This window comes from Sapajus apella, unplaced genomic scaffold (genome assembly GCF_009761245.1).
Source record: "Sapajus apella isolate SASKATOON/1434 unplaced genomic scaffold, GSC_monkey_1.0 scaffold6, whole genome shotgun sequence".
Lineage (NCBI taxonomy): Eukaryota > Metazoa > Chordata > Mammalia > Primates > Cebidae > Sapajus > Sapajus apella.
In genome coordinates this window covers 64,145,922-64,158,720 of record NW_022436946.1, presented here as the reverse complement: position 1 = coordinate 64,158,720, position 12,799 = coordinate 64,145,922, and the positions used below count along the sequence as shown (strand labels likewise).

The window sequence follows — 12,799 nt, the reverse complement described above, 5'->3', positions numbered from 1 at the left end:
TGCTTTATGGGGCCTGCCAAGGGAACTGTCAGTGAAGTTGCAGGAGCTTGTAGATGGGTCACAATGGTTACCTCTGAAGGTCACATGGGTCTCCACACAACTCTCTCCCACTTCGTTTCTAAGTATCTTCCAGTTCTATATTTTTATGTTTTTGTCTGTCTTCTTAGTATCCTCACGGTAAAACTGAGTAGACAGCAAACATTTAAACACATACAATTTCTAGTTTCTTTCTTCCCCATACAACAAGGTCATCAAGCTTAGAAAGACAAAATGAGCAAAAGCTACAAGGGGTCCACCATGATGTTCATTTATTTTTGGTGAAACTTCTCCAAGGCAATGGACAATTAGGGCTTTGTAATATTACTTGATAAAAGTACTTTTTAAGATTCTCTTTATTATTGCTGAGTGAGAGCTTCAATTTTGTTTGAAAAACATATGGTTCAATAAATTTTCCCCTGAAATTCATTTAGGCAAATTAAGAAATAGGAATCTGCAAATCTCTGCAATTCATTTCACCAAATACCTTTAAGAAAAATGTGCAGGAGTTTTCCAAAACCCTAAACAAGCACAATTTTCCTTTTCTGCTATTAATAGAGAAATATCTTATTACAGTCCTATAGACACAGCCAAATTGAAAAAAATAAATTTTAAATGATGTTAGGGTTTCCAAAGAAAACCACAAAACAAACTCAGAGTTAAGGCGATAATGCATCCCTGTTGTACCTTGGCACAGAAGCAAGCATTTTGCAGTGACCATCTGGGATATGTAACATAGTAATAAGGGTGAGGGCACCAACTCTTAGAAAAGCCAAGAGGCAATATTTAATTTTTTCTGCCAACTGTGATATACTGTGGTATGAACATATATATAATATATATATATTTATTTATTTATTCATTCATATTTTTTGGCCAGCAAACACCAGCATTTCAGCTTTGACAAGATGTTTGGTTATACCAACAGTGTTGTTCACTGTTGTATCCCCAATGACTAAAATGTTGCCAAGGAAATAGTCAATACTTCATAAATACTTGTTAATTTAATAAATATTGAAATTGCCAACCATTTATTATGGTAATTAAAAGGTTGTGATGCTTTGGGATCCTTCTGTCTTCCTTTAAGATACTGAAGGAATCATTTATTTCTCCAAGAATAATCAGGTGTGTTGGGAAAAGAAGTAATTTATCAACTACTATTAAGTTTATACACCTGAAAAACACTTTCAAAATACATTTATATTACTACTACTACTACTACTACCCATGTCAAAAGGCTGATAGAGCCATGAAAGTGCTTTGGTCCTCACAGCAGAACCATAAACAACAAAAATTTTTTAAAAATAGATAAATTGGACCTCTTCAAAATTAAAACCTTCTGTGCTGCAAAAGATCAAGACAACTAAAAGACAGCCCAAAGAATGGGAGAAAATATTTGCAAATCATATATCTGATAAGAAGCTTGTATCTAGAATATATAAAGAATTATTACACCTCAATAATAAGAAGACAACTCGATTAAAGAATGGTCAAAGGATCTGTATAGACATTTATCCAAAGAAGATACACAAATGGCCAATAAAGCACAGAAAAATATGTCCGATGTCATTAGTCATCAGGGAAATGCAAATAAAAATGCCAATGAGGGCCGGGTGCAGTGGCTCACGGCTGTAATCCCAGCACTTTGGGAGGCCGAGGCGGGTGGATCACGAGGTCAAGAGATCGAGACCATCCTGGTCAACATGGTGAAACCCCGTCTCTACTAAAAATACAAAAAAAAAAAATTAGCTGGGCATGGTGGAGCATGCCTGTAATCCCAGCTACTCAGGAGGCTGAGGCAGGAGAATTGCCTGAACCCAGGAGGCGGAGGTTGCAGTGAGACGAGATCGCGCCATTGCACTCCAGCCTGCGTAACAAGAGCGAAACTCCTTCTCAAACAAACAAACAAACAAACAAACAAAAAAATGCCAATGAGACATCACACCCACTAGGTGGGCTATAATAAAAAAGACTGATAATAACAACTGTCAGTGCAGATGTGGAAAACTTAGAACCCTCACATATTGCTGGAAAGCATGGGAAATGGTGCAACTGCTTTGGAAAACAGTCTGGCGGTTCCTCAAAAGGCAACCTCAGAACCTTGCAATTCCACACCTAGATATATAACCAAGAGAAATGAAAGCATATGTTATGTCTACACAATATCTTGAACATAAATGTTTATAGCAGCATTATTCGTAACAGCTAAAAAGTGGAAGCAACCCAAGTGTCCATCAATTGACGAAGAGATAAACAAATTGTGGTATGTTCACACAACAAAATATTATTCAGCATTAAAAAGGGATAAAATATCCTTTTGCCACAACATGGATAAACCTTGAAAACATTATGCTAAGTGAAAGAAGTCAGTCCCAAAGACTACATGTTGCATAATTCCCTTGACATAGATGTCCAGAACAGGCAGAACTACAAAGACAGAAAGCAGATCAGTGGTTGTCTAGGACTTGGTGATAAGGAAGGAGTAGAGGGAAAAGGGAGGTGACTGTTAATTTTTTTTTGCAGAGCAATAAAAATGGAGTTTTTTGCAGAGTGATAAAAATGCTCTAAAATTGATTGTGGTGATAGTTATACAACTCTGTGAATATATTTAAAACCATTGAATTGTTCAATTTAAATAGATGAACTATATGGCATGTGAATTGCATCTCGATATAGGTGTTGTTTAGAAAAAATGTCTTGGTCTTTTTACTAATTTTAGTGACCTAATTAATATGATTTAAAAATATGGATATAGGATATGTGTGTGTTGATTCAGCCTTGTATAAACTCAGTGAATTGCAAAGTAATAAACTGCCTCATATTATTGTATCTGAGTGTCAGTATGAATAAAATCCTTCGAAAAGACAAGTTCAAGAGTTTTCTCGAGGATTTAAATGTACTTTGAATGGATTTAGAATGATTTCCATATATTATAAAAGACTGCTATCCTTATTTCAAAACAAAATAATTTAATGACATGCAACTAAGAGCAACATGAAAAGGAAATTTTATTAATATCTTTTACTATTCATTATAAAGTAGCAAATACATTACTAATTGCAGTTTCCTTCTAATATTAAAATAGTAAAATTTATCTTATATAACTAAAGCACAGTTCCATTTAAAGGACAAATTCCCCATCATTCAACAAATGGAAAATAACACTGGTAGTGTTATGTTCTTTGTAGAGCCATAGATACAGTATATATACATCCAAAAATAAACAGAATATATTCCAAAAAATAATAGTTTTATAAAACTAGTTTCCAAATATTAAGCTAAATATTTATACACTAGGATCATATGAATTGGAAACTAAAAGGAATAGTAACAATTCTCATTCTAGCCATTCCTTTCACACATACCAAAATTGAGACATAAAGCGGCTAATTTTTTACCCAAAATCATGATTGAGAAATCCATAGTTCGAAACTAAGTTCTGTAATTCCCAAGGCAATGATGTTCTTGTCATACCAAAGTTCAATGAGAAGAAAGCACATTATTGAAAATCTATCAGCACGTAGGGGGATACTAAGTTTATGTATCGGTTGAATGTTTCTATACTTGAATATATTTGTTCATTTCTATCACTGATAATTTTTAAGCTTTGAGCTCCTAGAATACTGTAATCATGTCTGAGTACTTCACTCACATATTTAACCTTACTCTCAACTTACCTGAGCACTTCTTTTTAGAAAGGATGAACGATGAGAGTAAAACACAACATAGTAATAATTTAATAAAATTAATTCCTAAGGGAAAGCTTAGAAAAACCTTCATGTAGATGAGCCAATACATTTCTCATGAGGAAATCCAACACCGTGTTACACTTTACAACAAAGGATTCTTTACAAACCTCTCTAGAGACAGCATCAGAGTAGCATCCACCAGCTCTACCAAGGCTCCTGAAGAAAGTTATGAAAATTTTTAATGGCCCTATACCAGGACTTCATGGGATACTGCAGAATTTAGTTAGGGATGTCTCTTCTTACACCTTTTCTCATGCAAATCTTTCCAGAATTGTCTTGCTACAAAAATTACTCCTTTTTGCCCCTCCAAATCAAACCTCCAGCTATCTCCAAAGCTGCTATTTATTGCTTTCACACTAAGGTGTGAGTTACTGGTAGGATTAAGTCTGGAGGGGTGACAAAGAGCTATTTATATTTTAAAAGTGAGGTTCCTTTTCCTCAAAATTTTGCTAATTGATATAAAGAGTGAGTATTATCCTTCCTTATATAGGTTACACTGTGCCCCAACCACCTCTGGAGGCCACCAAGGTTTCCTGACCTCCTACATTCCAGAAATCAAGGGTCAGCAATTGGGTGCCTCACTTGTGAAAAGCTGTTGACCTCTGGAAGGGAGCTTGTAAGGAAGCAAGTGTTAATTTTCAAAATGTGACTGGTCTTGATAGTGGCAACCTCACCCCATCACAATGTCTCTTGGAATGTTTACTAGTCACTGGGCATAGAAGTAATCTGTCATCACTAGTCAGTGGTGCAAGTCACTCATTCTTGTAACCTTGCCTTTCTCCCCTCGACCCAAAACAAAACATACCACCCCATCCCTTCCCTCTCACATTCAAATTTTCATGTGTTCAACATTTGTCAGGGCCTTCACCTTCAATGACATGGTCAACACACCAAGAAATTATATTTAACACATGAAAAATGAACAGTAGGCCCATTTCTTTCTGCCACGTAATTGAGAGGTACAGAACTTGTGTTTGGGGTATGCATGTGTATACTTATTCTTGGAACAATATTTTTAGACACTCAAATGATTACCCTCCAAAATTATAAAAGCGTTTAATGACACACTTTAATATAATTTTAAGTAATTTTTAATAAAATACAGATGTATAATTATCAATGTATGTCATTTAATTCAGCAATAAAAGGCTAGGCTCTGAAGTGACATGGTGATTAATATTTACAGTAAAAACTAAAAGAAATAGCATTTGTACAATATTGCTAAAATTTTACCAGAAAAAAAGATTAATAAAAAATTATACTCATATTATGGTATCATCTGAAATTATCAACAAAAAGGAAAATACTCTTATTAATACATATGGGCACAGAGCATTACTTTCCTTGTTTTCTCAAGATGGAAAACTCTCTGTTCTTGAATTATATATCAAGCACTATGGCTGAGATGGACTCATTCTCATGAGGAAAATGCCTTTTCCCAAATCTTTGTCAAGCTATTAATGCCATACACAAAAATCTTATAGAGATCTACCTAATTCAAATATTTCCCTATTTCAAATATTTCATGCCCCTTCAAGCTAATTTTAAATTTAAAAATGACTACTAATTTGATGAACTGCTACGGAATCCATAAGGAAATGTGTTAATATGTATAAAAAGAGTCCCATCTTGTGTAAATTCAATAGTATATCACCCTAAATATCTAACAAACCATGCTGTTTCAAAGTGAAACAGCAAATCAGGAGCTGTAACAGATCCAGGGATGAGTTAAAGCAATTCTGTTTAGCAATGAGAGGAAATCATGTTCTTTCGCTTACAATACATGAAATGTAATGGGTCAATGCACAGACATTGTATTTTGCTTTCTCCTCAGAAGGGGAATGTGCCTCATCAAGTATTCTTAGCCTTTTTAATTTATCTTATAATGTGCTATCAAAGTTACTTGTTTTTAACTCTTCAACCATGCATATATTATTTTAGGAATTAAAAAATGTAATACTGATTTTAATTTCTCCAGTTCTGAGGTTACAAATTCTATTGAGGTTAATGGTTTTATAGTTCCTTTATCATAATTAGTATCTTCCTCCTTAGTCCTCCAAGAGGGCCTTTATAGTAATGGGCCTTGGCCTTTGCACCACAGCTCGAAAAAGACGGATTGCTGGAGATAACCTCCTGAAATTCCTTACCGAGTTATTTAACACCATACAGGCCTAGGAACTATCTGTTTTGGGAAAAACACAGGCAGAAGGACAAAGTTAAGGAGGTGAAAAGAATTCAATGTATAGGAATTACAAGATATAAATAACTAGCATAAATGCATTTTTCTTTACTTATACACCATGGGTCAGGAAGCTCAAAGCAAAATGGAAAAAAATATTCTCAGTTTAAAAACAAACTATACAAAAACATAAGTTATAGTTAATAATATTATTACTCTTGATTTAAAAGACAGACATTTCTCATTGGAATCAATAAATTTGAGGTGGATTTATTTTCCTTTTGCCATTCCACTCGTATCACATATTCCTCCCCTGGCCTGAAAACTGGAATTTAGAAATGTTTGCAGAACATTCTTTAATGGTCTATTTAATAAGTAAAATAAGCAAAAAATCCAAAATCCTAGAAATTTGTTCTCTGCAGATGAGTAAGAACCTCTTATGTTCCCAATGGAAAGTGCAAAACAATAAAAATCACAAGCCTCTCATTTACTTTACTTAAGAAAATAATAATTGTTATGGGTTATGATTTTTTATAGACCCAAGGTCATACAGTATCTGTGGTAAATAAGAATAAGTAGGAATGAAAAAGCTGATCCTTCATGATTACAAATACCCCAGAACTAAACTAAGATTTTAACTCACACTGTCCAAAAATAACAGAAATCACAAGACTCTACATTCTGGTTATTGCTGGTTATCAACACTGAAGTATGAAACCATTTAGAGCATTTTTCTGAAAAATTAAGTTATAAGTGTTCATCTGGATAGTATTATTACCAAGTTTTAAGTTTACCATCTTGTTTTTAAAAGAGTCTGAGAACTTAAACATACTACAGTCATGCCAATACTCTGAGCAACTGGATGAAGCAGGGGGAACAATAGGGGCTGTGATACTTCATATGCTATGTATATACAGCATACATATATTTAATTACAATCTCACCATGAGAAAGTAAAAAAAAAAAACCAGTGAGCCTTCATTTTCTATTATACGTACATTTCATAAGCTACAGAGAGTTTCTTTCCACATTGCTTTTAAAAAAGAAAAAGAAAGAAAATACATTAGACAGATTCAAATGTTGTTTAACTTAAAGGCTTCATCAGACCATATGTGCAGATACTTGAGATGATGACAGAGTTAAGCTTCCTAGGGTCCTAGAGTCAAAGAAACTCTGCTGACCCCCACTGCTAAGCAGGTGCACTCCTTCCACAGGGGGCAACATCTGCCGATCAGTCATGGTCCCACTTGGTGAGGACCCCAAGAAACTTCCTTGGGAAGAAACAATTTTCTCAGGACTGGCAGCCAGTTTGGGGGATGTGGAGAAATTATATCCATACAATGCACAGGGACTGTGTAATCTGAAAGTGTTATAGGAACCCTGATGGGTCTGGTTAGTGGCAAAGGCGTTGCTGGAGGGTGATGGCATGATATACTGGAGCTGGGGGGACATTCCTGAAATCTGCATGGATAAGCTGGTCTGCGGGCAGCTGAAGGTGTCCCCGTCAGTGCCACCCATGGACATGTTCACGGAGGTGCTGCTGCTCACACCCACATAAGAGGGAGTCCTGGGTGGAGTGAAGGTCTCGCCAGCCTGGTTGGTGAGCCTGTTGTAGGTCTCGGCCAAGGATGTACTGTATCGGTTGAGAGTGAGGCCCGAGCGGGCACAGGCAGAATAGTCAGCAGGGGCCAGACTACACAGCTGGCTGGTGTTGGGCCCCAGATGGAAGGCAGGAGAGGAGCAAGAGGAGCCAGACAAAAGGTGAGGATGAGTGGCAGGAACGCCATTCCCAGTGCCTTGGAGCAAGGTGGAGGAACTTGAATTGCCTACAAAAGAAGTTGAAATGTAAAGAACGACTCCATAGTCATCCTTTCCTTTCAATTTTGTAAATGTGAGCTAGACACAGCTTGTTACAAGGCAAAGGTTGGGGGAACGCTACAAAGATGAAAAGAAGATGGTCTCAGCTTTCAAGGAATTATCTGGTTGGAAAATCTCATTTCCAATTAGAAAACAGGTTGTTGAATCACACACTAACACAACTGCAGAGGTCCAACAAATAAACAGTCCTGTGAAACTTAGAGACGGTAGTTAACCCTCTGTCTGTCCGACCAATGGTGGCGATGGTGCCGTCTGGATCTGCTCGCAGATTGATGTTTGTAAACTTGACAGAAATTAAGGGGAGAGAAGAATTCCAAAGGGCTGGACAGGTTGTAAAACCTACATTGCTCTAGTGATGGTGTTTTATACAGTGCCTCAAAATAATCTAAAAGCCCAGTCCAACCAATGGTAATTGTCTGAATTCCAGCATGGTAAATTCTCACTGGAAGCTGGGCAGGATGGTGGTAAAAAGCCTGAATGTAGAAGTGAGCTCAGAGTGTTATCTATGGAGCAGACCAGAGAGGAAGCAACATCTCTTTCCATGCAGCTCCCTCTGAGAAGAAACCAGCCCTGTGCTGCTGAGAAATATTCCGAGATGAGCCCAGGGAGGTCTGTCTGAATGTGCCTGACCTTCTCATCATTAACCCAACAGAAGAACCCTGCCCAGTGGCAATTCTGCTGAAGAAAGAAAATAAACAAGATGTGAAGAAAGGGTGAACTGGGGCCACCATCAACAATTTCTTGTGAAGTACACCTGGCATCAGGGCCCACAAGTCCACCTCTAATATTAATATGAGATTTAAGGATGAGGTAAAGGTCATGAAATATATAAACAGTCTAAGATATCTAAGATTTAATCTGTGACCATGACAGCCATTTTTTCCTGATCCATCTCCATACCATGCAGAAGACAGATGGAATCTGTAGAACAATGTTGGTGATGAGGTCGTTATTATAAGTATAAATAATGACTTGTATACTTTTACTGCCTGAGCTTCTAGGCAGGCATAGGCTTTCTATATGACCCAGGAGACTTTGTAAGTTACCTTGCTTGGGAATTCCAGGAATATCTTCAAAGGTGAGAGTCCGTAGTGAAGGTCGCCAGAATGCATATGATTCCACCAAGGCTTCCAAACCCATTCTAAATGGAAGGGTTAGGATAGAGGTGGACAAAAGAAGTCTAGTTAGGAACATTTGGAGCTATCACCAGCAGCATCTCAAAACAACAGTGGCACTGACAGTACTCCCCACACTGTCAGGTTAGGAGCTTGCCACAAGCAAGAAGAAATGCTTCAGCAATGGGCTAACATTCTGTCACCAGCAGCAGGACAGACTTGAAACCACCCACCCAAGATGACTGTTAACATTCTCAGGAAAACTCAGCTGACCTGAGGGGTGAAAAGCTGTTCCCTTGGGCAAAGGAGGTGACATCCTGGCTGCTGTGAGTCCAAGGCTCTGCTGTGATCTGGAATACACCCTCTATCCCTGTCCAGCTACTTCTCCTTCTAAGTGAGGAAGGCATTGCCACAAAAGCACATTCCTAGAAAACCAGCTCTTCTCCAAGAGGCATTACTGCTCATCATTTGGTGCCTCAGCAGCCAGCTCAGGGGATCACTCATCCAAAGAAGACTGACTTCTTTCTCAGGAGCACAATCTCCACCACACACAGTGTAGCCAGGCTGGGCTTCTACCAGCAACAGGAGGGCCATGAAGAGATGGCACTGGCCTCTCCCTGCAGTGTGTGGGAGGAGAACAGGAAGGTGACCTTACAGGGCTATCTGGTATATGGGGTTACTATTAACATCACAAATTATTTTAAAGTCCTGAAATACACTTAATGAATGGATACTTAAAGAGACAGGATAAGTTTGACACATGACGTACGTATATTTTAAAACAAGGCCAACTACTCTACATATATCAACCAACTCCTACCATGAATGATTCAAACTTCCCCTTTGTATAGCAAGCTAAGTCCTCTGGGTTCTGGGAATGAGGCCCTTCACTCAACTAGACCAGTTTCAAGACAGCCACACCTGAGACCTCATCACTCTTTCTTCAACCACCTAAGCCCTAAGCAATTTGTTGATCTAGATAACATTACTTTTCACAAAACCTGTGGCTCCACTGTAGAAAATACTTGCATCCTGGGATTTCCAATGATATTCAGCTGTCTCCTGTGTGATTTCAGGTATCTTTAATAGCTTGACTGAAGGTGCTACCTCCTCTTAAGTCCCTGCACCTCAAGTCATAACCTGCAAACTAAGGCTAGAGGAAACCACCCCAGAGAGTCATACCATACACACAATATAATGAAACCTCTCTAAACACCAGAGGTAAGTGATTTGTGCAGACAAAACTATCTTACACTACTTGTCCATCTGTTCCAAGGCTTCACACACAGAATTTGCTTCTCCAGAGTGTTCAGAGTATAAGGTCTGTTAATTGACTTCTGTACTCACTCTGGAGGAATATATCTACCCCATCTTAGTGACAGAATGTGTAGCTCTACATGTGTGGAGGGGAGATGTGTATACATACACAGGGTTGCATGCATGAACACACCTCATGAGGCTGCACATAAACCTGACTCATCTCTAAGTCACAGGCTCTGGGGGTGCAGCTCTGGGAGCACTTCAAAGAGATGTCTGTAGCCCCACAGAGGGGATAGTGCAGGGCTGCCAAAGAAAAGAGCAGAGCACAGAGGGGACCTGCACCTGCTCCACCTGGGCTACCCTGAGAGAGAACAAAATCTGGCTTCTGATATAATCAATGTGCACAGAGAGAATTATTTAGGGGTAAGGACACTAGATTGGGGTCAGAAGGACTAGGCTGGCACTGCAACTCACTAAAACTCATTGTCTGACCTTAAGTAAATTTGCTAATCTCCCTGGACTTCAGTTTCTCTCAAAGAGAGGATGAGATTACCCCTATAAGTCCTAACATTGTTTCATTCTAAGTGATTTTTTTCCAAACAAGGCATTGTATCTATGGCCAAACTACAAGCCAAATCCAAGTTCATGCCACTCGATAATATTTTCTGTACCGGTGTATTGATTTCTGGGCAGTTTGGCAGATGTGGTCAGTTCCAAACCTCATGTTGCCTATGGGTGTATTTAACACTGGACTGTTGAACTCTGGGTGATGTTTAGCTGATTACCCTCTATTCAGTTTATCCCAATACTAAATTTTGTGACTTTCTAGAAATAAGATGATTTTAAATGCAAAAGATTGTTAAGACACAGCTTAATATAAAACAGCTTTTTATTACCACACAGATGAGTTTGAGTAATTGCTGTTTTAAATATCAAAGGTACTAAGGTGATTATAGAGCGGTCTTGAGGGGAGTTTACTAAGATGATTAACAAGCATCCACTGGACTTAGAAACTGATTGACTATAGAGATGTATCTTACTGCATCATTCGCTTTGGCAGTATAAACTTTATTATGATTCAAATACAAATCCATAAACTAAATTCTTAGAGAGAAGTTATTGATCATTGTAAATATATAACCCTAAGCTTTAAAGAGATGCTCTGAAGGTGACATAGCTACAAATGATCTGATATGGAGCAATCAATATTTTTTCTGAGGCTGCTGTTTCACACTGCAAGTTCCAGAAAGGATTTCAGATATTTTGCAGGAAACAGTTATAAAGTATTTATTAGCTGAATCTGGACATTTTTAAAAAAGCCTTCATTTTCTCCAGTAATGGAGACCTTTCCCAGCTAGTTAAAGAAAAGATAAAAGGCACCTCCTGCAGGAGTGCAGCCAAGGCGATAATTTATACAAGATGCCTTTGAACAATTTCCACATTTTATCACCACCCTAATTTATGCTATCAAATGGCCAAGTTTATTTAGTTAAATGGTTATGTTTTTCCTGAAGTATTTAAAGAGAAGAAATTTTTGTACCTTCCTGAGTAAAAAATTTTATAGGGTTAAACCTAAGGCCTAACTGAAGAATGAAACTATTCTCAGCACATAAATTCTCTCTCACATAGCAAACGTCTTGCAGGAGAGCTTTTAAGGGCCGAAGCTACTGATTCCTGTAAAATAGGCTGTGGAGCCATAAATAGCCAGAAAAGGATAATTTTTAATTAAGGCAAATTGTTTTATAAAGTTTAAACAATCACAAGTCTATGTTTATTTCTTGTCCTGGTCAATTTGCATATTTCATATACAGGGTAGGGGAAATAAAAATAGAATTTGTTTTAAAAAACACTAATAACAGCACAATAGAACCAGGGGTATGTTAAACTTTTTTTCATAGTCTTACTTCTCTACCAATATATTTTAAAAATCATGCCCCTCCATGCCCATACTCCCCAAACCACTGTGCCCTCCATAAAGCCTTACATATAACTTGGTCTTTTTAAAGGAAACTAATATATAAGTTAGAAATGTTCACAGGTGACTGAATTATCTCTTCTCCAAATGTGTCTTTTGCATTTGTCAATGGGAAATGTTACAGTCAGATTTTTAAATAGAGGAATAATAATTTATAGATATTTAGCATTCCAAAGTGAGAAGTACTAGTAAATAGCTTATCTATAATAAGCAAGAGAGTTTCAGCAAGGAAAAAAGTTGAAACTTTGTTTCACTAGCAAGAAAACCACATATAGGCTCAATATGCTTTTCATGTACTATAATATTGTTTAAACACTTGGAAAGAATAGAAATTTTAAATTTTAACAAAATTTTAAAAGCATTAAAACATAATTCACTGTCTTCTGTATGTTCCTCCAAAACTTTTAAAGCTTTAGAGTCAGGAAAGAAATAGTAACAAGCACCATGGATGTCATGCGTACATACTCCTGAAATAGCCAAAGGGATAGTAAAATCCATACCAAAGCTAGCATTTTGACGTCACCATATCAAACAACAGGCCTAGTATTTTATAGTCAACATTACCACTGTCTTTTTCACTGACCAAACTTAAGTAACCAAATGTATT

General features: G+C 37.4%; 1 protein-coding gene across 1 annotated transcript in view; it reads right to left on the bottom strand.

Annotated features, from left to right (window-relative positions):
• Positions 1 to 3,020: 3,020 nt before the first annotated feature.
• The window catches only part of TBX18 (T-box transcription factor 18), a 31,419-nt gene continuing 21,640 nt past the window's right edge, over positions 3,021 to 12,799 (bottom strand). Inside the window, exons 7-8 of the mRNA XM_032275346.1 lie at positions 8,889 to 8,983; positions 3,021 to 7,790 (exon numbers count right to left, since the gene is read on the bottom strand). Of these exons, the coding sequence (XP_032131237.1) occupies positions 7,066 to 7,790; positions 8,889 to 8,983 (820 nt within the window). The 3' untranslated portion in view covers positions 3,021 to 7,065. The remainder of the gene's footprint in view (positions 7,791 to 8,888; positions 8,984 to 12,799) is intronic.